General features: G+C 45.5%; 4 protein-coding genes across 4 annotated transcripts; all 4 read left to right on the forward strand.

Moving 5' to 3' along the window:
- Window positions 1-135: 135 nt before the first annotated feature.
- carm1l (coactivator-associated arginine methyltransferase 1, like) lies at window positions 136-3198 on the forward strand. Its single transcript, XM_074664999.1, has 14 exons — window positions 136-243; window positions 314-422; window positions 491-616; window positions 697-734; window positions 867-971; window positions 1039-1149; window positions 1461-1638; window positions 1711-1801; window positions 2260-2341; window positions 2411-2496; window positions 2590-2679; window positions 2755-2892; window positions 2975-3064; window positions 3174-3198. Exons 1-14 carry the CDS (start codon window positions 136-138, stop codon window positions 3196-3198), a joined length of 1377 nt encoding a protein of 458 aa, XP_074521100.1.
- Window positions 3199-3806: 608 nt separating this feature from the next.
- cnot9 (CCR4-NOT transcription complex subunit 9) lies at window positions 3807-5864 on the forward strand. Its single transcript, XM_074664701.1, has 8 exons — window positions 3807-4005; window positions 4259-4438; window positions 4520-4635; window positions 4716-4825; window positions 4920-5029; window positions 5121-5219; window positions 5301-5392; window positions 5516-5864. Exons 1-8 carry the CDS (start codon window positions 3988-3990, stop codon window positions 5682-5684), a joined length of 894 nt encoding a protein of 297 aa, XP_074520802.1. The 5' UTR covers window positions 3807-3987; the 3' UTR covers window positions 5685-5864.
- A 779-nt stretch (window positions 5865-6643) lies between these two features.
- On the forward strand, window positions 6644-13281 carry plcd4a (phospholipase C, delta 4a). Its single transcript, XM_074664831.1, has 16 exons — window positions 6644-6761; window positions 7373-7423; window positions 7505-7663; window positions 7742-7970; window positions 8046-8175; window positions 8253-8484; window positions 8565-8766; window positions 8924-9068; window positions 9497-9649; window positions 9818-9985; window positions 11466-11622; window positions 11696-11812; window positions 11905-12083; window positions 12155-12287; window positions 12363-12512; window positions 12608-13281. Exons 2-16 carry the CDS (start codon window positions 7399-7401, stop codon window positions 12697-12699), a joined length of 2271 nt encoding a protein of 756 aa, XP_074520932.1. The 5' UTR covers window positions 6644-6761; window positions 7373-7398; the 3' UTR covers window positions 12700-13281.
- A 449-nt stretch (window positions 13282-13730) lies between these two features.
- Window positions 13731-21594, forward strand: slx9 (SLX9 ribosome biogenesis factor). Its single transcript, XM_074664700.1, has 6 exons — window positions 13731-14031; window positions 18329-18449; window positions 20236-20304; window positions 20662-20839; window positions 20927-20992; window positions 21078-21594. Exons 1-6 carry the CDS (start codon window positions 13831-13833, stop codon window positions 21202-21204), a joined length of 762 nt encoding a protein of 253 aa, XP_074520801.1. The 5' UTR covers window positions 13731-13830; the 3' UTR covers window positions 21205-21594.
- Window positions 21595-27674: the final 6080 nt, after the last annotated feature.

Consider the following 27674-nt stretch of genomic DNA (forward strand, 5'->3'; position numbering starts at 1 on the left):
AAAGATTTATTTAAACGTAAAAAAAAAAAGAAACATTTTCAGATTTCTCACTTTCTGTTTCTAATCTCTCCTCCCCTTTCCTCTCCTCCTCCTCCTCTTCTTCTCTCCTCCCAAACTTCAGCTTCACTCTGAAGAATGGAGAAGAGGAGTGAGGAGCAGACGGGTTTCCCTGTCAGGGTCTTCACTCTGCAGGAGGAGGAGCAGGAGGAGCACATGGAGGAGGTCAGTCAGTCACCTGATCAGGTTTGAAGCTGTGCTGAGATTCACTTTAAGGTTTCTCCTCAGGGATTGTTCTTCTTTGATTTCCCTGCAGGAGGTGAGCAGGGAGCAGCAGCTCAGCGTCTGCAGACAGAGAGGAGAGGAGGAGCTCACCGTCATCGTCACATCAGGACCGGGCGCTCAGGAGGTCACCGTGCAGGACGGTAAGGTCACACATCAAGCTTCTGTGCTATCCTTTAATAGTTATCCTAAAGCTTCCTGTGTCTCTCAGCCAGCAGAGCTCCAGTCTTTCAGTTCCTGGTCTCCACAGAGTCTGAATGCTGCCAGGTCGGGGGTCAGTCCTTCCTGGTCTCTGTGGACAAGCTGAGTCTCCTGCTGCAGTTCACAACACCATCAGGTCTGCAAACTGTTTCTCCTCTGACTTTCTTTCAAGAACTTTCGCATGCACAACAGAAACAGATTTCTTTATTTCGCCAGATTTGAAGAACTTCCAGCAGCAGCTGAGGAGACAGAGGAAAGGAAATGAGGATGCAGAGAGGAGGAGTGATGCACAGATGCAGAACTTCCAGGTTCGTTCTGCCTCTGAGGAGCTAAAGATGAGCAGATGAATGAAAGGAGGGTTTAACTTCTTATTTCTGTGTGTGTAGTTCCACAGCTGTCTGTCCCAGCAGCAGAGCCTCCTCCGGGACTACCCGAGGATCGCCACCTACCACAGAGCCATCCTCGACAACGAGGCGGACTTCAGAGACAAGGTCACTGACTGTCTTTCTTCTTTTTCACCTCTTATCATCCCTTCACTAACTCCTCCTGTCCCTGTAGGTGGTTCTGGACATGCGTTGTGGTTCTGCCATCCTCTCCTTCTTTGCAGTCCAGGCTGGAGCCAGAAGAGTGTACGCCATCGAGTCCAAACCCATGTCCAAGTTCACGCAGGTTTGTCCTCTGATCTGCTGTTAGTGTCTGAAACTCTGGATCCATTAGAGCGATATCATGTGTGTGTTGGCCGTCATAGAGCCTAAAGAGAAACCACAGCAATGCTCTCAGCAGAACACACACACACACACACACACACTGAGTACATACATCACATGCAGAGCGTGGCATTCTGGGGAGTTAATGGGTTGAGGCAACATCTGGCCCAGAGTTCAGCAGGATGGGGGCTGCGCTCAGACCCAGACCGGTGCATGAGCGTTATATCTGTGCTGAGCTGACCCAGAGTGAGCCTCTGCATGTTTGGTGTGCAGATCCTGGTCCAGAGTAACTGCCAGTCTGAGCGGATCCAAGTCCTGGAGGGCGGCGTGGAGGAGGTCACCTGTCCTGAGAGCGTGGACGTCATCGTGAGTGAGCCGATGGGATACATGCTGCTCGGGGACAGGGTGGTGGAGCGCTTCATACAGGCCAGAAGATTTCTCAAACCCACCGGTATGAGGACAGAACGTCAGACACCATGAAGGTTAACTTTGGATCATGATCTCTCTGAAACTCACCCCACAGGTCTGATGTTCCCCTCCTGTGCTGATATTCATCTGGCGCCCTTCACCGACGAGCAGCTCTACTGTGAACACCATGCACGAGCTGCTTTCTGGTCTCACACACACACACACACACACACATTTACACAGGCGTAAATCCATGCATGAGGACGCAAACACACTGGCGCCCTTTCTTTCTCTACTCTCGTTTCCCAGCTTGACCTCAGTCAGGCGTGTTTCCTGTCGGGTGTAAAACGCTCCAGTTCAGTCCAGTCCTGACTCAGACAAACCAAAAGTTCCTCTGATATGATCTGCAGGCCGATAAGTTCGGACTTATAATCAAACTTTGCATTAAATAAGATGCTTCCTCTGTTTGTTTGTGCACCGTGCACACTGCATGCACCGTGTGTGTGTTTACGTGTGCGTCCTCCTGCTGCACCTCTATGTGCAGGTCAGGCTCAGTCAGCCTTGAGGAATGAAGGTGAACTTTAAGCATCCACTCTAAGACCTCAAAGCACAGACTGATTTTCATCACTTTAAATAACCTCTTTCTCCATTCTCCTTGCTTCAGGCAGCAGTCGAACTTCTACGGCGTGAACCTGAGCGCTCTGCACGGCCCTGCGGTGGATGAGTTCTTCAAACAGCCGATCGTGGTGAGCAGAGAAACACGAATCAAGTCGTCTTTCGAGAAATGTCCCACTGAAGCTGTCTGTTTCTTTCAGGACTCGTTCGATGTTCAGATCCTGATGGCTCGATCAGTCAAACACAGCATCAACTTCATGAAGGTTACAGAGGAAGATTTACTCAGGTCAGACAATCCAGATAAAAGTTTGGGGAAAGAAACTTTTAGATTTTTGTATTTAAGAAGCCATCAGAGACACCTAACGTGTGTGTGTCACAGAGTGGAGATCCCCTTCGTCTTCTCTCTCCTGCAGTCCGGTCTGATTCACGGCCTCGCCTTCTGGTTCGATGTGGCCTACCTGGGGTCCAAGTAAGAACCTCACACCTGTGATGTGCTGCTTCGTAAACAGAGACCACGACTCTCCCTGTCTCTTCCTCTCTTCAGGTCAGCTCTTTGGCTCTCCACGTCTCCCTCCGAGCCGCCCACCTGCTGGTCTCAGGTCAGGTGTTTGCTGCAGACGCCGCTCTTCGCCAAGCTGGGACAGACTCTGTCAGGAACTGTGCTGATGATCGCTAACAGCAGGTACGACTGTGGAGAAACTCTCAGTTTGTTGTGAGAAACTGTGTAAAAGAAATAACTCTTTGTTTTGTGCTGTGCGCTGCAGGCAGAGTTATGACATCCACATCACAGCCACAGTCGACCAGTCAGGGTTTAGATCTGGAAATGTCCTGGACCTTAAGAACCCTTTCCTCAGGTGACACAAGTTTCCTTCCCGATGCGTTTCAATCTGTACACTCAATTTCAACCTGATATTTAGCTCAAAGCTCCTTCATACTTTAACTCTCTGCTGTGAATCTGTGCAGGATACCGTCCTGGTTCCACTGCTAGAGACTCCCAGACTGCTGGACTCAAGGGGACCTCTCCTCCTGGATGCACTGAGGTAAAACTGTAACTTTAAGACTCTAACTCCAACTCTGTAAAGTTGAGTTTTGTATCATTGTTGTGAACATTTCTTGTTTGTGTGTTTCTTTCTACAAAGGAAGCTCATGAGGAGTCATGGAACGTTGAATTTTCATTCATTTCACTCTGATATCTTTTGTTTTTATGTCACATCATGAATAAATGATTTTCAAGTAATTGTGCAATTTTGTTATTATTTTCTATATTTATCTCCACAAATGAGGCATTTATTAATCTTTAATTGTACTTAAGACTGAACAGAAGCACGGTGCTATGAAATGATATCATTAGGAGCAGAAATCTTACCCAACAATCATTTTTTTGAGTCTCATCCCTGAAAAGTGAAATAAAAATAGCACTAAACTTAAGCCAAAGCTTTTCAAAAAATGACAAATAGGTTTTAAAAACTACAAAACTCAACAATTTTAAAGCTAAATCTCATATTTAATGAAAATGTATCATATTTTGTATCAAATATGAACAATTTGTGGATATAATGGTTTTTAGGCCACTAGGGGGCAGTGGTGCGACACGGTGAACTCAAACCGCTATTTAACCGTAGAAGAAGAAAGAGCCGGATGTTGCTGCAGATAGTTCAATGTAGCTTAATTTCTGCTTTTAAGCAGAATAATTCTGTTTTTTTGTTCATTAAACACTTTTTAAATCTGAGGAAAGGGTTTAAATTATTTACTGGGTTGATTTAAAGCACTGCGCAGGATGCTGGCGACCGGAGCTGTGAGTAAACACGACCGTTAACTTTCCAATTAGCTCGTTAGTTAGCAACGAGCTAACACACAAACACGGGCTGTTCGCTTCTTGTTTCCTGATGTTTATCACATTTATCTTTACGTTTGTACTCTTCTACTGCTTAAAGGAAGATGTAAATGAGTCAGGACATCACTGAAACACTCAATCAGGATGTAATTCTGGTGTTTTATGGTAGTAAATAACAGAAGGTGTTGTATTGATGATTCTTTTCCTCCTCCAGGCTGTGACCACAGCGCTGGCTCAGGTGGACAGAGAGAAGATCTATCAGTGGATCAATGAGCTGTCAAGTCCGGAGACGAGAGAAAACGCCCTGCTGGAGCTCAGCAAGAAGCGGGAGTCTGTGCCCGACCTCGCCCCCATGCTGTGGCACTCCTGTGGAACCATCGCTGCCTTGCTACAGGTACACCAGCAGGTCAAACATGTGCAGCTTCGAGTCTGAATCAATCACAGCACAAATAGTAAGTGTTCTGTTTAATCGCAGGAAATCGTCAACATCTACCCTTCAATCAACCCCCCAACACTGACAGCCCATCAGTCCAACAGAGTGTGTAACGCCCTCGCCCTGCTGCAGTGTGTGGCCTCACACCCAGAGACAAGGTACCAACACACAGCTCCATCTCTGTGCAGACTGAGCGCTGGTGAGAGTGGAATAACAAACTTTACTTTGTTGTTCTCAGGTCAGCATTCCTGGCTGCTCACATCCCGCTCTTCCTCTACCCGTTCTTACACACTGTCAGCAAAACGCGCCCCTTTGAGTACCTCCGCCTCACCAGCTTAGGAGTCATAGGTGAGAGGAAATGAGAAGACGAAGAAAAATAAAAGAGAATTAAAAAATCTTGTTTATGTTTTGAAGATCTAATCTCATTGGTCCTTTCCTGCAGGTGCTTTAGTGAAAACAGACGAACAGGAAGTGATAAACTTCCTGTTGACCACAGAGATCATTCCTTTGTGCCTTCGCATCATGGAGTCCGGCAGCGAGCTCTCTAAAACGGTGCTCCGACTTATTCTCACATTAACCACATCACTTCACAGTAACTTCATTTCCTGTTTTTAAATTTGCTCATATTATCTTTGTGCTTCAGGTTGCAACGTTCATCCTGCAGAAGATCCTCCTGGACGACACGGGGCTGGCCTACATCTGTCAGACCTACGAGCGCTTCTCTCATGTCGCCATGATTCTGGTGAGTTTGTTTACATATTTCATGTTAGTGTGCCAACTTTCTTGTGGTTTAATGCTGACGGTTTGTGAATCTGTTCTTTAGGGTAAAATGGTCCTCCAGCTGTCCAAAGAGCCATCAGCTCGCCTTCTCAAACACGTGGTACGCTGCTACCTTCGCCTCTCAGACAACTCCAGGTACGTGAATCAGCTGATTGTGACATCATTTCTTAAAAAGCAGGCCTGTTATCCATCTGGGGCCAGTGATTCTTCAGTATTTTTTTCTTACTGGTGTGTGTGTGTGTGTGTGTGTGTGTACAGGGCCCGTGAAGCCCTTCGTCAGTGCCTCCCCGACCAGCTCAAAGACACCACCTTCGCCGCTGTCCTGAAGGAGGACACCACCACCAAGCGCTGGCTGGCCCAGCTGGTGAAGAACCTGCAGGAGGGTCAGGTGACCGACCCGCGCGGCATCCCCCTCCCTACGCAGTGACACTCCTCCTCTTCTCCTCTGTGAGGAACACCAGCACACACCTGCCTGATGACGGAGGAGCTGCCTCTGTTTGCATCAAAGACTTTAAAGATGGCGTCTGTTCTGGAGTCGGGGACGACGTTCTGATCTCAGATCATCATTAAACTGTTGCACAACGAAAAACCGTTTGTCTCTGACTCATTTTGTTGCTTCATTCTTCTTCTACTGTGAAAAAATAAACAGATCTGTTTATTTGAATCGGGAACAGATCATCAGTTATTCAAATGTGTTTCTTGCTGCACAGGTGGCTGATGGGTATTGTAGTTTCCTCATTTACTGTGAGGGAGCCCCTCCATTTAGTGCTCGCTCTGTGTGTGTGTGTGTGTAATCTGAGCGGTAAACCGACCTGCAGCCGTGGATTATTAATGATCAGAACCTGAGAGGAAACACACACACAATCTGAATAATCTGTACGCACAAACTTCTGACTCTGTGTGTGTGTGTGTGTCTCAGGTGTGTTCATGATGTCAGGTGTGGCTGATGTGTCGGCGGTGTGACGCTGACTGTCTCTGGTGTGATGTCCTCGCCTCGTGTCCCGGTGTCTGCGCGTCCTGCAGAGAAACCGTCCTGATCAAACTTTGATGAGTTCGTCTTTGTAACTTTAGATGCAGAGCCAACCTGCAGCAATGCATGATGGGACAGATGTGAAGACTCGGAATGGAGAGAGGAGTGCAGAATATTTTGATGTTTTTATCAAAATACTCTGCGAAAACTTAAAGATAGAATCAGGGATGATTTTTGATGATGATTTTTTTTTTTTAACTGTTACGTTTAATTTTTGAGTTTTCTCCTGTTGCAGAACGTGCACCATCATCCTCAGCATCATCATCCTCATCCTCATTGAGTTCAGCTGGATAAAAGCCAACAGTTGAGGGAGGAGGAGGAGGAGGAGGGGGAGGGGGAAGGTGGGAGGCGGTCCAGGTGAGCGTCACTCTGAGCTGACTGTCTTCAGTTGTTCTGCAGCGAGCCGTGCAGAGGATCAGAGACCGTCTGATGTGACCCTGCAGAGACCAGGACTCGGGGATGATCCTGAAACAGGTCAGACTCTCACTTTTCTCACTTTTCTCTTCTTTTTATCTGATAAACTTTAATTACGGAAAAAAACTGTCTTACAGTCTGCTTCCTTGGGAATTTAACGCTGCTTTTTAATCGGTTAACTCCTTTATCTTTTTTGTTTTGGCTTTTCCCCGTCAAAACTCAGTAGTTGCAATGATAAAAAAAACTCCCTCATCTTTTGAAGTATGTTATCTCATGACTGTAAAACCAGAGATAAACTAATCATAAAAGTGTCAGACCTTGTTGAAAACCACATTGTTTCCTCGTGAACCTTTGCACTCTCTACACAAATAAATGGCTGAGTCAATTCAGGTCATTAGTGAAAGGAATTCTGGGAGGATTTTTGGAGATTATTTGGCTTAGAGAGAGACAGAACAAAAGTGCAGGACAGCAGAAACATAACAGAGCAGAGACAGAGCGCCCAGGTCAGATTAGTGAGCGCGGCTGCAGGGCGGAGCAGCTCTCCAGAGCAGAACAACACGAGGGGTAAAGTGTGTGAGCAGATCCACGCTTCAGATCGTTCACAGAGGAGAAGAAGCTCTGTGTGAAGATGAAGGATGGGGAGTGATCTCTTTTAATCTTCTTCTCTTTAGATGGCCGACAAGTGAGATCACGACCGATGGCTTCCACAGGAGGTGGCCTCCGTAAGTTTCACTTTCCTTTTCCAAACATTGATTTCCAGCCACCCACACTCTGCTTTCATAACTCCATCCTCCCCTGGTCAGGGATCCGGGGGGACGACAACCTCCAGTCCATGCTGGTGGGGACGGTGATGAGGAAGATCAAGTCTCGAACCTGGAAGAAGCAGCGCTACTTCAAACTGCAGGACGACTGCATGACCATCTGGTACCAGTCCAAGAAGGCCGGGAATGCCCACTCCACATGTAAGACCTCATGATGCCTCATGAGAAACCTCCTGACCTCTGTGGAGCTGTGTCCCCTTCACCTCTCTCTGTCCCCAGTTTCAGTCGGTGATGTGGAGGCGATACGAGAAGGACACCAGTCTGAGGTTCTGCTCACCATCGCGGACGAGTTCCCCCCTGATCGATGCTTCACGGTGGTGTTTCGTGGACGCAGGGGGAACCTGGACCTGGTGGCTGAGTCTGCAGAGGAAGCTCAGACGTGGATCACGGGGATGAGGAAGCTGATCGAGAGCCTGGAGAACATGGGGGAGCGGGAGAAACTGGACCAGTATCTTTTTAAGATATCTGAGAGCTTGTGAACATTTAACTCTTGAATGTGAGTTTCCTTTAGCGGTGAACTCAGATGGATTGGCGACTGGTTCAGGAAGGCCGACAAGAACAACGACGGGCGGATGAACTTTAAGGAAGTGCGAGATTTACTGAAGATGATGAATGTGGACATGAACGAGCACCACGCTCATCGACTCTTCACAGTAAGAGATTTTAATCAGTGATAAATGTCGTGACTAAAGCCTGTAAAATCAAAGTGTGCTCTCATTTCTTCCTGAAGATGGCAGATAAATCCCTGTCAGGTACCCTGGAGGACGACGAGTTCGTACTCTTCTACAAGATGCTGACCCAGCGGGAGGATGTGCTGACCATTTTCCAGAAGTTCTCATCAGACGGCCAAAAGTTCTCCCAGAGCGACTTGGAGGACTTCCTGCGAGAGGAGCAGCTGGAGGGCGGCGACATCCAGCAGCACGCCAAGATACTCATCGAGCGCTACGAGCCCTCAGACACAGGTGAGTGAGTGAGTGAGTGAGGAGCACCTGTACGCTGCTCTGCACATTCGACATGAACACACTCCTGATTCTGTTCACAGCCAAGCTGCTGAACGCCATGACGTTTGACGGCTTCCTGATGTACCTCGGCTCGTCTGAGGGGTCCATCTTCAACCCACAGCGGCGAGGCATCTACCAGGACATGACCCGGCCTCTGAGCCATTACCTCATCTCTTCATCCCACAACACCTACCTGATGGAGGACCAGCTCCGAGGGCAGAGCAGTGTGGAGGGATACATCAGGTTAATTAATCCTCCTCTGTGATCAGCAGGCTTCATTAATCAAACTCATCAGACTCATCCTGAGTGATTAACTCTGAATATGAACCCGACACGACCTCTCTGACCTCTCCTGTGACCCTGAGTCCAAAGATTGACCTGGTTTGTGTTTGCTTTGCAGGGCTCTGAGTCGGGGCTGCCGCTGTGTGGAGGTGGACTGCTGGGATGGAGCGAACGGCGAGCCCATCGTGTACCACGGACACACCTTCACCTCCAAGATACTCTTCAAGGACGTCGTCAGCGCTGTGAGCAACTACGCTTTCAAGGTAGGGTCATCTGTGACTGTTTGCATCCAGGTAGTAGAGCTTTAAAGCATCACAGCAGCACACGTTAGCCAGAGATTTCTCGATTTCTGGGACTTGTTTTTTGTTTTTATTGTCCTGTGATGCTCCAGCGACTCAGCATCTCATTGTTTATTCATGAGACAGAGTACAACCGTGCGACAATAATCCAAAAGCCTGATAAAGCGAGCCAGCCAGAGATCTGCTGCCAGCTTGTCAGAGTGTGCGGTGTATGAGCATCTGTCTGCAACTGAATATCATCCCTCATGACCCCTTGTTCATCCAGCCAAGCTCAGCCCACAGGTGTATGGCAGCAGGTGTATTAGCTTTCCCCGATGATAATGCTGCAGTGTTGGATTACAAACTCACCCTCCCTCTCCTCTCCTCTGCTCTCCTCTCCTCTGCTCGTCCAGGTCTCAGAGTACCCAGTCATCCTGTCCATCGAGAACCACTGCAGCATCGAGCAGCAGAGAGTCATGGCCCAACACCTCAATCACATTCTTGGTGACAAATTGTTGAAAAGCACCCTGGATGGAAAGCCCCCCAACGGGCTGCCGTCCCCTGAGGTGAGCGTAGAGTACACTCTCAGTCAGAACAGGACACTGAATAATTCAACGCTGTAATATTTCCCCGTTGACATGATGGAGAAAGTTATACCCATGACTGACTTGGTGTCATGTCTTGTTTACCCCCTCCTTGATACGTATGGCACGTTGTGTTTTTCGCCCCCTCAGGATCTGAAAGGAAAGATTCTCCTAAAAGCGAAAAAGATCGGCGGCCTGGAGGAGAGCATCAACGGCATGGTGGAGGACCCCCTGACCGGAGAGGTCAGCGATGAAGACGAGGCGGCTGAGATGGACGAGGATAACCTTCACAGAGAGAGTATGCGGCGCAGGCTGAAGGTGAGTCGACCCAGACGGATTATTACAGTCTGATGAGCCAGTCAGGATCCTCTGTTTCAGACGGATGAGGCAGAACAGGAAGTGGGTTTTAATGCATGGATGGAGCAGCGAATACGGGCACTCCTTTTGATGAGGCACTGAGTTTACCCCACAGATGCATTTAGTACTTTTCCCTCTCTGCTGTGATCACTGTCACGCTTTTCCACCCAGCGGAAAAGAGTTGTATAAACTGCTGTCACCCCTCATGAAAAATCCAGAGGATTGAAGGGCAGGGAGCAGACACTGGGTGTTAGATAAGGTGATCTGTTTACACTGTGAGAGCAGAGAGAGGCTTCATCAGCGAGCTAACCTTCCTGACACTCAGCCGCTCTGATCTGAGGTGAACTCCACCAAACTCAACAGGTGGAGGCTTCTCCTTTCTGCTCCTCGTTTCCCACAGTTTGAGACGCAGTTAGTGTTCAGCATCCTGCGGTGAAAGGGTCCACATGTTGAAGCTCCTGATAAAATCTGATCAAGATCTGAGAGCAAAGCGGAGAAGAGGAGGGACTGATTGATGATGATAAACCTCCATCCTGAAATACAGGTCACAAAATGCAGCTATAAAACATCTGTGGAGGTGTCACTCCATTTTTTTCCAGAATATGAAAAAAAAAGTCATCTTATTTTTTTCTTATTTATTTTTATTTATCATTTTTTTAATGTGGATATGATGCCTTTATTTGTTTTTTCATAAACTGTGCTTTAACTTATCCTTAACTCCACATTAGCTCCTGGATTAAATTTCAAGTTTTAGTATTTGTTCATTTTTTTAAAGAGGAGTGAGACTTCAGAACAAACCAGCTTTGATTTCTCCTCATGGGAGTAGGTGTTGATATAACAAACACATTTATTAAATTTCCTTTAGTATCTGCTCACCTGACCTTAACACACATGTAGCATGAAATACAGGTCACAAAATGCAGCTATAAAACATCTGTGGAGGTGTCACTCTGTTTTTTTTTTCAGAATATGAAAAAAAAGTCATTTTAGTTTTTTTCTCATTTATTTTTATTTTTATTTTTTTATGTGGACATGATGCCTTTATTTATTTATTGAAATGGCACACTGAAATGGCACACTGGGCCTGCTGTCAACACGGTCATCAGAGGTGAGGCCTGTGGTGCCTCTGCTGCTGGTTTAGGTGTCCTGCTGTCTGGTAGACGGGGGCAGGAGGAGGCGCTCTGAAGCCTGATCAGCTTTCATGTGGCAGGCAGGCAGGCGTGCATGCAGAGATGCTCTGTTGCTGTTGTGCTCAGGACGCCACACCTCTGGAAGTCACCCCACCTGGCAGCGCACCTGCTCCTGCTTGGCATCGAGCTCCGGTATCGCTTACCCCCGATTCAAAAGCAGGTTTCAGCGTGCCAAGAGCTCCCACCCATGACGGGATTCCTCAGGGTTTACCCCGTCACTGGTGTTAAACTCTGTCTGCTTCCATCCTCAGAAGTCCAAGCAGCGTCTGTCCAAGGAGCTGTCGGACTGCGTGGTGTATTGCAAAAGCGTGCACTTCAGCAGCTTCAAACACTCACGCATCCACTCCAAGTTCTACGAGGTGGCTTCGTTCACCGAGTCGAAAGCTCGCAAACACCTGAGAGAAGCAGGTGGGTCTGGTCTGGAAGGTGAGGCGTGATTACTTGTTTCATACTTTCTTAACCTTGCATCTGTTTGTTTCAGGAGCTGAGTTCGTGCACCATAACTCCCGCCAGCTGACCAGAGTCTATCCCAGCGGCTTCCGAACAGATTCCTCCAATTTCAACCCTCAGGAGATGTGGAACGCTGGGTGCCAAATCGGTGACAGCTCAGAAACACATTTGTTGACCTACCTGTGTGGCGTTCTCATGAGTTTTAAACAAACCCTGTGTTGTTTCTGCTTCTATCTTCAGTTGCGTTGAATTTCCAGACTGCAGGGGAAGGGATGGACCTGAATGACGGGTTGTTCAGGCAGAACGGCGGCTGTGGCTACGTCCTGAAGCCTCCTTTCATGTGGGGAGCGGAGAAAAGATTTGACCCTGAGACGGCTGAGAAACGAGACGGTTACCAACCCATCGTCCTCACCGTGCAGGTGTGAACCGCACAGACAGGTAGACTGCACAGCAACCCTGTGTATCTGTGTTTACAGCGTGTGTGTTTCAGGTGATCAGCGGCCAGCAGCTCCCAAAAGTCAACATCAAGGAGGACTCCATCGTGGATCCTCTGGTGCGGGTGGAGATCCACGGCGTTCCTGCAGACCAGAGCAAGCAAGAGACCAGATACATCGACAACAACGGTACAGGAGTCCCAGAAACTCTCTGACTCAGTGAACAGGAAGCAGGTTAAACAGTTTACTTTCTCCTTCCTGCAGGATTCAACCCCGTGTGGTACGACACTCTGCGTTTCACCATCCACGCTCCTGAGCTGGCCATGGTGCGCTTCGTGGTGGAAGACTACGACAAGACGTCTAAAAATGACTTTGTGGGGCAGTACACGCTCCCTCTGAGCTGCATGCAGCAAGGTGAGGATGGGAAACTTTAGATGTTGTGTATATAAATTTCTACAGGTATAAATCAAGTGCTTCGGCTATAATTGCACTCTGTTTTGTGTTGCTAGGTTACCGTCACATCCACCTTTTGTCCAAAGATGGAACCAGTATTCCTCCTTCCTCTTTATTCGTGCACATCAGGATCACAGAGCTGGAATAAATCTGTGTAAATATAAAGAGACTCGTCTCCCTGTAGAGAATATTCTCCCTAAAAAAGTATTTATTACGTATTTATTCGTATTTATTATGACCCTCACATGATGTGAAAAATTACTGCGCCAAATGTTTTGTTGTTCTCGTATCGTATGCATGTTGTTGTGTTTGTTTATTGTAGCTTGTGTTCCTGTGATCCAACTGTTTCATGTTCTGTGTCGTAAAGGAGAACGTGCCACCACTAAGTTCAGATCAGGGCGTAACGTTTCTGTGAGGATTTTTGTTCTTTAACAAACTTTAACTCCTAGAGTTCTCTGTTTTGACTCAATTTAATTTGCAAAACTTAAAATTTAGGTTCATAAAACAGATTTTTTCAAAAAAGCCTGGCACAAAATGCAAAATATTTTTCTTTAATGAAATAAAACTTTAATAGCTAACTTTTAAGTCAGCCCAGTGTTGGTTAAAGCTACTGTAACACCTGTATGCAGTTACCTTTGTGTTATGTATATATTATTAGTTGGTGTAAATGTGTTTTGATATGTCTATTTTTGTATACATGTGTTGTAGTGGTGAGTAGGTTGTTTTTTATTGTGGAGAAGCTCATATTCAGTTGTCAAACAAATAAATAATGTGATTCTCACAAAAAGATGCAGGAGTTTTTATTTTAACCTTTATTTTTTTAATTATTCTACCGATGTTGACCCTTTAGCATCTTTTTTCAGTCCAAAAAAATCAGTAAGTATGAACTTTTTCTTACGTGTCTCTTACTGATGATGCACTAGGTGGTGCTGTCGCAAACATCAAGGGTTTGAGCCATTTTCCAGTCTTTAAAGCAAACGAAAAAGTTACCTTCCAAAATAAGGGTACAAAACAAATTTAACACTGTAAAAATCCATACTAACGCAGATAATCCACCACAGTCTGATTTAATTTATGCTTTTATATCCTAATTTAGTGATACATAGTAAAAAATACACCCAAACTCAGTCTAGCGATAGTTTTAGAGGAGTGTTGTGTTTTATTTTGAAGGCAAAGAACGTGTACTTCCGGTGTTAGCCTCCCATGCTGTGTACACCGGGGAGCTGCAGCACCTCTGTCTCAGTGTAGTGTGATTTAAAGTTATTTCGCTGATATTAAAATGGTTGGAAAGATCAAACACGTCCGTCAGAGGATCCACCAGGAAGCGGTGAAGCTGGGGAGGCCAGGAAACCCAACACAGAGCCCGGGATCGGAGATACTATCAGCGGGATCAGAGAAACTTCCATCTGCCTCGTTATTCTCCATAAAACCTCCGATTCTGGAAAACAAACGGAGTGACACCTCCACAGATGTTCAACAGGTGCGTTTTTTGACCTATTTCTAATGATGGATGTGTGTTAAGGTCAGGGGAGCGGATACTAAAGGATAGCTGTGAAGAGGGATTGTTATTGTCAACACGTTCCCCCATCAGGGGGAGCAAAACTGGTTTGTTCTGAAGTCTCACTCCTCTTTGAAAAAATGAACAAATACTAAAACTTGACATTTAATCCAGGAGCTAATGTAGAGTTTTAAGATAAGATGAAGCACAGTCTATATAAAAAAAGGAAAAAAAAAGAAGGAAAAAAAAACTAAACAAATACAGACATCATGTCCACATTTAAAAATAAAAAAATTAAAAAATATTAAACAAAAAAAAATTAAAAAAACAAAAGTAAGATGACTTTATTTCATATTCTGAAAAATAAAACGGAGTGACACCTCCAAAGATGTTTTATAGGTGCATTTTGTGTCCTGTTTTTCATGATGGATGTGTGTTTAGGTCAGGTGAGCGAATACTAAAGGGAAACTGTTAAATGTGTTTATGTCAACACGTTCGTTATTAAACTTGTTTTAATTCAATATAAAACTACTCGGAGGTCACTGTTTTCGTTTAAAAGGTTAAAAATTTAATCCGGAGTTATAATAATTTTAATTTTTAGCCAACGACAGTTTTTCTCCTCACTTACAGTCCTCAGAATGCTCCACGATCATTCTGACCATCTGCTTATCATTAGTGTTTATTTAACCTCATGCAACTATGGCTTTCGCCACGAGAGGGCGCAAATCCTTCTCAAAAAACAGGGCACAAAATGGGCATATAAAATATCTGTGGAGGTATCACTCCGTTTTTTCTTCAGAATATGAAAAAGTGTCCCAAAAGTGTGAACAACGTATGTAACGTATTCTTCATAAAACCTCTGGTTCTGAAAAAAAAACGGAGTGACACCTCCACAGATATTTTATAGACCCATTTTGTGACCTGTTTTTCATGAAGGATGTGTGTTAAGGACAGGTGAGCGGATACTACATTATTCTATGGACTAATGTGCTTAAAACCGATAAAATGCAGCTGTTAGGATTCGACTGTCTGACCTGAGTTCATGAGGATCAAACCGCAATAAAGCGATATAAAATCTATTTTTTTCCATTTAAAACTACGAACAAAAAGTCTCCAGGTCTAATAAGAAAAGTATAGAGATAAAATCAGAAATATTCCACTTTTCGTTTCGCCGCCGAAGTCTTTCGCTCCTCACTTTTAGTCCTAATACAGCTCCTCTATCACCCTCAGCCCACCTCCCATCTGCTTATCATTACAGGATTTATTCAACCTGCAACTATGGCTTTGGCTACGAGATGGCGCAAATCCTTCTCAAAAAACAGGACACAAAATGGGTATATAAAAAATCTGTGGAGGTGTCACTCCGTTTATTTTTTCAGAATCGAAGGTTTTATGAAGAATACGTTACATACGTTGTTCACACTTTTGGGACACTTTTTCATGTTTAAAAAAAAAACGGAGTGACACCTCCACAGATATTTTATATGCCCATTTTGTGCCCTGTTTTTTGAGAAGGATTTGCGCCCTCTCGTGGCGAAAGCCATAGTTGCATGTTGAATAAACACTGTAATGATACGCAGATGGGAGGTGGTCAGAGTGATCGTGGAGCATCCTGAGGACTGTAAGTGAGGAGAAAAACTGTCGTTGGCTAAGAATTAAAGATATTATTACTCTGAAATTAATATTTTTAACCGTTTAAACGAATACAGTGACCTCTGAGTAGCTTTATGTTGAATAAAAAGAACTTTGGTAACGAACATGTTGACATAAACACATTTAGCACCTTCCCTTTAGCACCTTCCCTTTAGCATTCGCTCACCTGACCTTATAATTATACCTCATGATTAGCAAAAACATACAATACGTAATTTGGTAACCACGTTCGTAGGCTATGCAATAAACCGCTCAGTTTGTAAATTCGTCAAGAATTTAGCGAGTTACGAGTGTTTCAGTATCGTCGGCGGCGGCTAAGGGGGGCAGGGGGCTGCTGTGTTGCGTTGTACTGTGGTTGAAGGTAAAGTGAATGATTTATTCCTTTAAACATACGTCATGCGTAATTTCCCATTGATTCACAGCGCGTACAAGTTAGCTAGCGTTTATATATGGCTGTAGCAGCGGAGCACAGCCTATCGTCGCCTTCTCATGATTGGACGCCATGCTCAGCCAATCAGCAATCAGCCATGGCACAGCTATCCGACGCCTTCTCCTGATTGGTGCGCAAGCTTAACGCAAAGCCTGGCCAATCAGCGACCAGCTATGGTATGACTATCCGCTGCCTTCTCCTGATTGGTGCGCAAGGTTTAACGCACAGCTAAGCCAATCAGCGACCACCTAGGGGATGACTAGCCGACGCCTTCTCCTGATTGGTGCGCAAGGTTTAACGCAGAGCTTAGCCAATCAGCGACCAGCTATGGTATGACTAGCCAACGCCTATCCCTGATTGGTGCGCAAGGTTAACGCAAAGCCTAGCCAATCATAGAACAGCTACAGTCGAGCAAGTCCTCACCTCTTCCTGATTGGTTCTCACGATAAACCAATCACAGAAGGGCGACGGCCGACCGTTTCTAAATGCGGAAACGGGTGTGAGGATGTTCGTGCAGCGGGGCTTCGTAGGCAAATCCCGGTAACAAGGTTAAATATTTATATAAAACTACTCGGAGGTCCTTGTATTCTTTTAAAAGGTAAAAAATTTAATCCGGAGTTATAATTATTTTAATTTTTCGCCAACGACAGTTTTTCTCCTCACTTACAGTCCTCAGAATGCTCCACGATCACTCTGACCACCTCCCATCTGCGTATCATTACAGTGTTTATTCAACCTGCAACTATGGCTTTCGCCACGAGAGGGCGCAAATCCTTCTCAAAAAACAGGGCACAAAATGGGCATATAAAATATCTGTGGAGGTGTCACTCCGTTTTTTTCCAGAGTATGAAAAAGTGTCCCAAAAGTGTGAACAACGTATGTAACGTATTCTTCATAAAACCTCCGATTCTAGAAAAAATCGGAGTGACACCTCCACAGATTTTTTATATGCCCATTTTGTGTCCTGTTTTTTGAGAAGGATTTGCGCCATCTCGTGGCGAAAGCCATAGTTGCAGGTTGAATAAATCCTGTAATGATAAGCAGATGGGAGGTGGGCTGAGGGTGATAGAGGAGCTGTATTAGGACTAAAAGTGACGAGCGAAAGACTTCGGCGACGAAACGAAAGTGGTTTAGCATGCAGTAAAGAGTTATTTAAAATTTTAATCACGATTTTATTAAACTGACGCTGAAATAAGCTTTTGGGCCATCGTACAGGGATTCATCTTTTGCTTTTACAGAAATTAAGTGTTTTGTTATTATAAAAAATGCGATATTGTTTTATAGGTGCATTTTGTGACCTGTTTTTCAAGATGGACACACACATTTAGCTACTTCCCTTTAGTATTCGCTCACCTGACCTTAACACACATCCGTCATGAAAAACAGGTCACAAAATGCCCCTATAAAACATCTGTGGAGGTGTCACTCCGTTTTTTTTTTCCAGAATTTGAAAAAAGTCACCTAGTTTTTTTTCTAATTTGCAGTGAGTGATTGTTTTTGTCAACACGTTCCCCCCATGAGGAGAAATCAAAGCTGGTTTGTTCTGAAGTCTCACTCCTCTTTAAAAAAAAAAGAACAAATACTAAAACTTGAAATTTAATCCAGGAGCTAATGTGGAGTTTTAGGATAAGATAAAGCACAATTTATGCAAAAATAAATAAAGGCATCATGTCCACATTAAAAAAGATGGTAAATAGAAATTAATTATATGAAAAAAAAATAATTAAAAAAAAACTTTAGAAAAAAACTAAGATGACTTTTTTCATGTTCTTAAATAAAAAACAGATTGACACCTCCACAGATGTTTTATAGGTGCATTTTGTGACCTGTTTTTCATGATGGATGTGTGTTCCCCCCATGAGGAGAAATCAAAGCTGGTTTGTTCTGAAGTCTCACTCCTCTTTGAAAAAAATGAACAAATACTCAAACCTAAAATTTAATTCAGGAGCTAATGTGGAGTTTTAAGATAAGATGAAGCACAGTTTATGAAAAAATAAATAAACAAATCATGTCCAGATTTTAATTAGATAAATAAATATTTTTAAAAAAATTAAATGACAGATTTTTTTTCACATTTAAAAGTTTCTGCAGTGCAAGGATTTTTTTTTATTTGGTTTCTGTGCATGGAGGCCCTTAAGTGTGAACAATCTGAGCACAACATGAAGAGTTTTAAACTTTATTTTGAAAACATTTCAGACTGTTGCAGCAAGCCCCTTTCCTTCTGGGATCTTTGCCGGCACCAAAATCAGTCCAGAAGCTCTGAAACAGACCCTGAAGTTTGAGGAGCCTCCAGATGTGCCCACAGCTGCTCAGAAAGGTAAGATCATCATGTTACTATTCAGTGTGGTTGAAGCCCCTCATTCTGTGGCCACTAGCTGGTGCATCAGAGCTGAAATAATCCTCCTCCTGCAGGTGAACAGACTCCGTTGAGGGCTCTTTGGAGGGTTTCTGAGCCCAGATTAAAGCTCCAGGGAGTCAGGGTTAGGGATGCACAGGGTGCTGCAGGTGTGAGGCAGTGAGTGTGTGTGAAGAAGACGAAGAAGAAGAAGAGATGGTGTGGGCTGAGTTGCTATGCACGCCATGCTGCTCGGAGCCCTCAGCAGGCGAAGCGTGAGGCTATTTTTGGAACAGCACGGTATAAATTTAGCTCATGCATGAAATCAAGGTTTAGCTGCATCAGAGTTCCCTTCTTTCAGCTGGAAAACTCCGAGGATGCTGCTGCCTCTCTGTCATCACCATGGCGTCCTCTGCGATGAGTGAAACTTCAGAAAAAGAAAAAGAGGAGTGTGAACTTAACAGATCATTTCAAACAAAGTCCACTTCCTGTCGTCCTCTGACAAAGAGCTGCGTCTGCAGTCTGATTAGAGGTTCGGTTTCACTCGCAGACCCCGAGGACAGACCCTGACTCCTCTTTACTTGGAGGTCAGCTCCCTGAAGACCGCCCCCTTCCCTCTCTTCCTCTCCATCACACAGAGATCATCTCAGACAGATAATATCAGCTCTCCCGTGCTCTCTGGTGTTTTGTCTTTGGCTCGTCTCTGTTTTTTCTCTCCTCAATGAGCCGCTTCAGCCGCGCAGAGCTGTCATGTTTCCTCTTCATCACCACGCCGCAGCTGCATGCATGAGAGCAGCAGAGCGTGCACAGGGAGGAGGAGGAGGAGGAGGATGTGGATTCAGTGATATAACATGTCCGGATTATTATCCGCTCATGTGATGTTCCTGATCAGCGCTCTGGTGTGATGCTCCAGCAGCAGGACGTCCCTCTGACAGCGAGATCGATCAGATCCTGTCCTGATGTGACGGCTGCTGCTGGTGGAAAGGAGGCCTGTGTCCTCTTCACGCCTCCCTGACGGTAAAAAGTGGTGACATTCACGCCTCATTAAGCGGGGATGCAGACGTGTGTCGCTGTTACAGACCAAAGAATAAAAGCTAATCTTTAAGTCGCTGTCGTGTAAACTCCGCCTCTTTATCTTCTCAGTCTGAGGATGCTGAGGAAGGTGAGCAGGAAGTGGAGTCGAGGCGGGCAGGTGAGGGTGAGGGTGGTGTGTTCAGGCGTAATCACAGATATCTGTTTCACCCAGCAGCAGGAAGAGGATGCCCCCGACGGGAGCAAAGTGGTGGTACACCCCCCTTTCATCAACACACACACACACACACAGAGTGAGAGGGATCAGATTCCTCCTCCTCCTCCTCCTCCTCCTCCTCCTCCTCTGCCCACATGAGCAGCAGATTTCTATCAGAGGCTGTCGAGCAGCAGGAACACGTCTGTTTGTGGTGAGAGATAAAGACGAGCCTGTCAGGACACAGCGTCTGACGCTCTCCTCCTCTATTTGCATATTTTAAAGAGTGTGTTGTCCACCCTGCCTGTTTCTGACTCCCAACACACCCAGCAGGCCGCCATATTTCTATCATCCTCACACACTGCTGCCAATCTGAACATAACGCATTTCTCCTGAGGAAGTCCTGACCGCAGGGGGCTCCACGGTGTGTGTGTGTGTGTGCTGATAAAATGTCAAACTTCAGGAGGATTTTCCTCGAGGAAGGAGAGACGAGGTGACACATGAGGCTTTTAAAAATCCTCCGGGTTTGTTTTGTGTCCACAGGTCAGGAGGAGAGGAAGCTGAAGTCGAAGAAGGAGAAGATGAAGGAGCGGAGGGAGCGATGGCTGCACAGTGAGCTCACCGTTTATTATTATTTATCTGATCCTCTCTTTGGTTTAAGCTTAATATCGCCTCTAAACATCTGCACAATCATCCCTCTCTGAGTGTCTCTGTAATTATAACTCCCATCAGCTCTGAAACCAAACTCTTCTGCTGAGGCCATCAATTCCCGGGTAACTGGACACAGATCCTGTGCAGGAGGATAATTAGGCGCTAATGGCGCTGCTGAAACCAGAGAGCGGCTCCACGGCCGACGCTTTCAGGAATTAAAGGAAATTAGAAGAAATGTAGAGAATGGAGGCTCAGAGAGGGCGATGAGGATTAACAGGAAAATCTGTGACATGTGACCTCTCTGCGTCCTCTTCTCAGAGATCAGCTCCATCAAACAGGCGAAGGAGCGACAGGCGGCTGAGGCGCGGCGGCAGGCCACACCCGTAGTGGGCGACATGAGGCCGCTGGCTGAAGCGCTCCCCGAGCTCTCTCAGCTCATCGCCCCCGCCGCCAACACGGCGCCCGCTGCTCGCCGCAAGAGCCGGAAAAACAAAGTGTGAGTGTGTGACCTCTATAGAAAGTGTCAGGTGTTTGTGTCTCTTGCTGAGCTTCTTTAAATGTCTGTTCACGTGTGAACCTGCAGGCCGGTGAAGAGGTCGTGTCCCACAGACTTCAGTCAGATGAAACAGACGCAGAAACGTAAACTCCTGTGAGTCTGAACTCCCTCCTCTCTTTGAGCATCCTGATCCTCCTCCTCTTTGACCTCTGACCTCTCCTCTTTCCTGCCTTCACAGAGAGGAGGAGACGAACCGCTTCGGCGCCGCAGTGAAGACGCTTTCAGCCAAAATGAACCCTCTGGCCGACATCGGCGAGCAGCTGAAGAAGAGGATGAGGCAGGAGGAAGAGCAAGGCCCCAGCTAACAGCAGCAGCTGACAGAGACTGAACCAAACGGCTCACAGATAAAGTCTTTGCTCCCGCTCGTTATTTCCAAACAAAGCGTCCCTGTTTCCATCAACGCCCACCCGAGCGCTCCCACTCCTCTGCTCTCAGTTTCTCCTCGTCACGCTGCTGCAAACACGCCGTGACTCATCGCCGATCAACGCCTCTGATGCGTGTAAATGAACATCTTGTCGGAGCGACGCGCGGATGCGGTGAATGAAAATATTTTCAAACTGTCAACAGGGAGACATCAGCGTGTCACAGATACTGTGTGCGCAGCGGGGTTTCTCTGAGACGAGGAGGCGTGTGTGAGAAATAAAGTAAATAAAGTGTGTGAAGGTGTCTTAAGGTGCCCAGTGTCATTTTACCCCAAAGAGTCTGAGTTGTTTGTTTTTCTTAATTAATCCCTGCTTCAAACCCTTATTTTATAACTTTTCCATCAAAGGAGGTAGAGTTTTACGTCTGTTGTCCATCTTTCTAAAAGTTTTCCCTCGTGAGCGTGTTATGGTCCCTTTAAGAAACTTTTTGTGGGGTCAAGTTACCTTTAGAGTTTCATTAAGTCTTACTACACTGCAAAAACTGAAATCTTATCAAGTGTTTTTGTCTTATTTTCAGTAGAAAACTCCTTTTTGAGACTCAATATGAGCCAAATTCACATGACCAATCCAGAAAAATGTCTTGTTTAAAGTTATTTAAGGACTGTTCGTAACCAGTAAAAAAAATCTGCCAATGCAACAAGAGAAAAGTTACTTGTATTAAGACATTATTCTAGTCTCAAGGAAATTTTCAAGCATTTTTCTCTTGCTCCACTGGCAGATTTTTTTACTGGTTGCAAACGACTCAAACCTCATTTTTGTACTCTGATAACTTGAAACAAGACATTTTTCTGGATTGATAAGTTGAAAGTGGCTCATATCGAGTATAATAAGACAATTTTTACTTAAAAAAAAAAGACAAAAACACTTGATAAGATTTCGTTTTTTTGCAGTGTAGCATCAGTTTAACATGTGTTTAAAAATCAGATGTAAATCCCCTAGAATTATGTTTTGTTTTGTTTTTATTTTAATTTTTCAGTTCTGAAAGGCAGACATCAGGACGAAAACAAAGAAAAATAATAGAATTACCTCTGTCGTTCAGTCTGTCTTTTCTTATTTAAGTATAAGGAACTAAGTTTAACCACAGAAACCACAATCTTAAAAAAGCTAATTAAGGTCATAAAGGGTCACAAATTCCCTTGATTGTCACCTCCACAAAATCTGTTTTAACCCAGTTACTCCACAGTTTAACAAAAACATCTTTTTGCAGATGTAAACAAAAATTAACCCTCTCCATGGCAAAAATATCATTTAAAACTTCTCTAGAAATAGATTTTTTACAGGCAGAGGTCAATATGCCATAAAGGCTTTTATCTGTATTTCTTATTTAGGAATCAAAATTTCCTAAAAAAAAAAAATAATAAAAAAAAAGTAGAAAACTGTAGAGGTATTAGTGTCTGTGTTCCTCCATAAACAGTGTCAAACCGTCTGCAGTAAACATGTAAGGAGATCTGTAACAGATAAAGAACCCGAGCCTCACTGGGAGCTTCGCTATGATTAGATCAGAGGTAAGAAAAACCTGATCAATACAGGGATCAGAGCTGCTGCAGCCCATTAGGACTCATTAATAATTCACAGTACGGACAGTCATCAGAGCAACCTTCAAATTAACCCAAAGCAACACCTCCTGGATGTTTTCACCTGACACAGGTGAGGCCAAACCTCCTCTACCTGGTCGTTGAGTGACGTGTTGTGTAATTAAATCATCCTGCATTCCTGTTTCTTCACCGGCTGATACTCGCTGACAGAAGAGGAGGGAAGACAAACACAGACAGGAAGAGGATTAAAGCACCAAGCTGCAACACGCTCCTGAACGCAGCACGAAGACAGCTCTGTGTGTGTGTCTCTGTGTGTTTTTCCACCACAGGAACTAGAATCTAGATTTAGTTCCTGGGACTTTTGGTCGTAAAGCATCTGGAGTGACTTTAAGTTTCTGTTTCAGTGGAGTCTTCTTTGTATTTCTCACACAGGCTCTCCAGTGTGTGTGTGTGTGTGTGTGTCTGGAGTCTTTTCACAGCGTCTGATTTACACTGACTCATAATCAACGCACACACGCACACGTCTAACACCTGCGCCGTGAATAATGAAGGGAGGAATGAAAATAGCAATGAGTGTTTGAAATCTCAGCGTATCTGCTGAGCGCGTCGGTGACTAAACGGAGGAATCGTTGCTGCAGGGTTTACGAGTCACTGAGTCAACCTGCACGAGTCCCAGACACACGTGCTGAAATATTCCCGGAGTAGGGCTGAGTTTTTTAAAACCCAACTCTAATATTTGATTAATAAAAGAAAAATCTTAAATATAAATGTTCCACATGCTGTTTAGGACCAGTTTTTGTGCCATTAAAGCTCCTCTGTGTCCAATCAGCGCCACTGTGTTGGTGCGTAATGCGCCAATGTGCGTCCTCGTCCCTCTGCGCCCACCTCTGCTCTCCTGTCCAATCACAGCGCAGAGATTTCGGAGCAGTGAGGGAAGACCTCTCCTGGCTCGTATCTCTCAGCGATGCCGTGTTTTCTCCTTTCCTCCTCCCTCCCTCACCCCGCACAGCCCCGCTCCACCATTAGCGCGTTCTCTGGAGTTCTGACGCCGCTGCAGCATCACCACCGGCACCGGGGACGGTTAACGGACTCCTCGGACCCTGTGACTGGAAGGGGATCTACTCATCAGCTTAACGTGAGTTCCCATTAATGGGTTTCTTTCATATTTTCTCCTCTTTCACTCGAAATCCCACGTTAAGCGCGGCTGTCGTCCTTTAAGTCTGAACTCCATTCAGAAATCAGTGTATTTAAGAGTTTCTCTCGGTTAATCGTTAACACAGAGTTCATGAAACACCTCAAAGTGACAATTTGACTAAAAAAGGACACTGTTTAATTCGGCGGATTTATATTGCTCAAACAAGCTGCTCTACTGGCTTAATTAGAACTTAATGAGCGGAGTGACGGCGTTACTCCACACAGCGCCGCCGCTTTATGTGTGGGTAGGAAAACAACAGACTTACGGGTGTGTTATCAGATCTGCTGCTGCACTGTGTTCTGTGTGGACGCCGAATTAAAGCCTGGGTCTAGATGAATCAGAAAACATCCTCTTTTAAATCACAACTTCACTAATTTTGTTTTTATTGGAGCTTTTCTTGAATTGGATACGTTATAAATGGGGTTTGGTGTGACTTTGGGTTGATGTGTGAGGAAGCGCTGCAAGCACGACTGCTGCTCAGAATAGTGTTACAACAATTATGACTTGTTTCATAATATGAGAGTAAACAGTGTGTAACATTGCTGCTGAATGATATTATTGTTTTTCTTAGTAAATCAGCTGATTTTGTGTTTGTGAGTGACACATCTCTTATTTACTTTGAGGGAGATTTTGGGGAACAAAACTTAGAAGATGCTTTTGTTATTGTTTTGTTATTGTGAGAAAATTAGATGATGCATTGATGAAACACATCAGTCATCGTTCACTTTGCATGTCTGCAGGAAAAGTGTCAGACTTCTGCACGCTCACTGTTCCTCCTCACAGTCTTATCCTGGAAACATGTTTCAAATAATCCAAGCTGAAGCGAGAATAAGTTAAATTTCCTCTCCATCTGTTTGTCTGGATCAGCTCTGCTCTGTGTGTGAGTGAGTGTGTGTGTGTGTGACAGCCAGTGTTGGCTTCAGCTTAATGGACAGTGTGTGCAAAAATCAATCTGACGCCACGGGGGCAAAGTTAGAACGACTTTGATACTAATGATGTTGAGGCTGATCCAGCCTTCTGCGGACAGAGAAGATGGGATCAGAGGGAGATGGGTGGTGTCAGACGGTTGTCATGGGCGTTGAGGCCTTGACGGGGAGGCCTAGGACGTCAAACTTCCAGATTTTTACACCAGTGATTAAAAGTGTTGAAGAAAACTCTGCAAACTTAACTCAAATTTGATCATTCAGACTCAAAGCTTCCTGCGTTTTTTGACTGAGGCCTGCGTCTCACAGAGTTCATTATGAAGACACATCAGAGTGTGTGGATGGGTGTGTGTGTGAGGAAGCAACCCCCTTAGGCTGCAGCTGACTCTGTAAATTCATTTGTGCTGCGATTACTTCTGGCCTCTGCACGGCTCGCCTGGACTGGCTGCGGGCTCTTGCTGCTCGCTCTTGTCTCCCACTTAGCCTACATGCTCAGAAATAGAAGAAAACAGGCGCAGGGTGGAGAAATACTCATGCATGAGGATTTTAAAACCAAGTTTTTGACGATTAATGATCCTCTTTCTCTGATTGTGACATGTTTTAGTCCAACCTGTCGTTTGGAGGCCGCAGCATCCCTCCTGACAGAGCATAGAGAGTTTCATCCTTTTGTGTTTTCATATTTTAATGTTGGGTGAGTGTGTGTGATCTCATCCTGATCTCACAGCAGAAGGTTTCTAAAGAGAGGCTGAGATCACACCTTCAGATGTGAGAATGAGCTGCTGATCCAGCGTCTGCAGGTGAGCAGATATTTGCAGCATCTGCTGACGCCGTGGAGTCAGATTTTAGGAGAGTTAGAGGTGTGAATTTGATGATTCTGATGTGTAAATCCGACTTTTCCAGAATCCTCCGTCTGCTCCCTGCTTGAATTTTTCATCCGTCCTCTCTTTGATGAAGACGCCGCTCATTACAGGAGTCAGACTCTGAATCATTTATCATCTCACCTGCTCTCTGATGTCCTCGGGCTCAGCTGTGAAAGGTTTTAACACGGCTGTTTGAAACCTGCAGGGATGTGAATGAATGAATGAATGAAAGCATCACTCCCTCTCGCCCTCAAACAGCAGGTCTTTATTCAACGTGACCTCTCTGCGCCGTCTCCCAGGTCCAGCTCTCATCCCTCTGCCCTCGTTTCGTCGTCCTGTCAGAAACGATCACTGTAAGACTGGCGCTCGACTCTGCAGAGTTTATGTCCTGACTTCACCTCTGTGCGTCCGACATCCACCTCCAGGCTGCAGCAGCGCAGACGGAGAATCTTCCCAGCAGGCCTTGAACGCCACATCAGCTGAGGGACTCATTCCCTTCAAACTGGATTTAATCTAATCTGCAAAAATCAGACTCAGTGTGTGAAACTGCAGATTAAGATGAAGTGTGTGTGTGTAAGTGTGTGTGCATGTGATGCTGAAGGTTGCAGGTACGTGACCCTTTCTGCAGCAGAGTGTCCCCCAGGGGCCTCCGTACTCTAGTTTCACCTCCATGTCAATACAGCAGGGGAGTGAGAGTGGGAGGGTAAATGGTGTCCAGTTAATGTGTGTGAGTGTGTGTGTGTGTGTGTGTGTGACAGACGTTTCACCGCACAGAAAGAGACAGCCAATCGAACGGCCTCTGTGCCACCGTAATTCAACAACGCTCCAGGGACTCATTCAGCCGAGTGTCTGCCGAGATAAAACCTCCGACATGCTGATAAGGAGGCTTTTATTTTGAAGGAGACTCTGCACTTTCTGTCAAAATAAGGATGAGTTCAAGATTTTAAAACCTGATTTTAAAAACTTGACTTCAGCACCAGGAGCTGTCCTCACTTTCCCGTGCAGGATGAACTTGGCGCTGACTCTTAAAACCAGAAGCTCAAACGTTTTGCATCATGCATCATCCTCTGAGCTGCACGATGATCCAACAGGGATGTCTCAGCTCCAAGTTTGAACAACAAACCCGGCTCAGATTTATTTTTACTCCTCGTTAGTGAATCTCTGAGGTCTGTTAGCCGTCAGCGTCAGGGAAGAAGAGTGTGAAGACAACAGAAGAAGAAGAAGAAGAAGGATTTTCTTTCTCTTCTCCAAATCCCAGCACACACAGACGGATGAGGAACACACACGAGGGGGATGTCTGCAGCCTACTTTCATATATTTGCATATTTTTCAGAGGAGAGAAGGGGGTGATGGGACAGGGAGGGGAGGAGGCGTAAGGAGTCTGACAAGGACAATCCAGGGAGGTTTTAGAGGGAGAAGTGTCAGACCTGGTGCACCAGTCTTGATCCCGGCGTGGTGAACGTGGCGATGCAGCGGCGGGGTCGTGTGTGCAGGAGCTGCTGCCGTAGAGGAGGGGGAGGGGCTGCAGAGACAGGTGGGGGAGCTGCGTCTCATCTGTTCTCTGAGATCACCTTCAGAGGGGGGAGATTAGGTGTGAGCGGAGCTGCAGGAGTGTACCTGCAGCGAGAGAACAATCTGAGGAGAGGATGCAGAGGCCACACACACTCACACACACACACACACACACACACACACACACACACATCCTCTGTTAGAGGTGTTAATCTCAGGTCACCCACACCTTGCAGGGGTGTGTGCTCCTGTTTCAGAGTGTTAGCATCACCTCTCTAACTCCTTCACCTCTGCACCAGGACACAAAGTGCTGCAACTTATCTTAAAG

This window comes from Halichoeres trimaculatus, unplaced genomic scaffold, assembly GCF_033239565.1.
Source record: "Halichoeres trimaculatus isolate MK-OKI-2021-1 unplaced genomic scaffold, fHalTri1.1 fHalTri1_scaffold_24, whole genome shotgun sequence".
NCBI classification, from domain to species: Eukaryota; Metazoa; Chordata; class Actinopteri; order Labriformes; family Labridae; genus Halichoeres; species Halichoeres trimaculatus.

Excerpts from the sequence above, each read along its gene's own strand:
- plcd4a (XM_074664831.1), top strand. The coding sequence starts at position 7,399 with ATGGCTTCCACAGGAGGTGGCCTCC. Across the intron at positions 7,664-7,741 it reads CGGGAATGCCCACTCCACAT|TTTCAGTCGGTGATGTGGAG; the intron begins GTAAGACCTCAT and ends CTCTGTCCCCAG. Across the intron at positions 7,971-8,045 it reads GAGCGGGAGAAACTGGACCA|ATGGATTGGCGACTGGTTCA; the intron begins GTATCTTTTTAA and ends CGGTGAACTCAG.
- carm1l (XM_074664999.1), top strand. The coding sequence starts at position 136 with ATGGAGAAGAGGAGTGAGGAGCAGACGGGTTTCCCTGTCAGGGTCTTC. Across the intron at positions 735-866 it reads AGCAGCTGAGGAGACAGAGG|TTCCACAGCTGTCTGTCCCA; the intron begins AAAGGAAATGAG and ends CTGTGTGTGTAG. Across the intron at positions 2,342-2,410 it reads TCTTCAAACAGCCGATCGTG|GACTCGTTCGATGTTCAGAT; the intron begins GTGAGCAGAGAA and ends TGTTTCTTTCAG.
- slx9 (XM_074664700.1), top strand. The coding sequence starts at position 13,831 with ATGGTTGGAAAGATCAAACACGTCCGTCAGAGGATCCACCAGGAAGCG. Across the intron at positions 14,032-18,328 it reads CCTCCACAGATGTTCAACAG|ACTGTTGCAGCAAGCCCCTT; the intron begins GTGCGTTTTTTG and ends AAAACATTTCAG. Across the intron at positions 18,450-20,235 it reads GCCCACAGCTGCTCAGAAAG|GTCAGGAGGAGAGGAAGCTG; the intron begins GTAAGATCATCA and ends TTGTGTCCACAG.
- cnot9 (XM_074664701.1), top strand. Across the intron at positions 4,439-4,519 it reads CCATCGCTGCCTTGCTACAG|GAAATCGTCAACATCTACCC; the intron begins GTACACCAGCAG and ends GTTTAATCGCAG. Across the intron at positions 5,393-5,515 it reads CGCCTCTCAGACAACTCCAG|GGCCCGTGAAGCCCTTCGTC; the intron begins GTACGTGAATCA and ends GTGTGTGTACAG.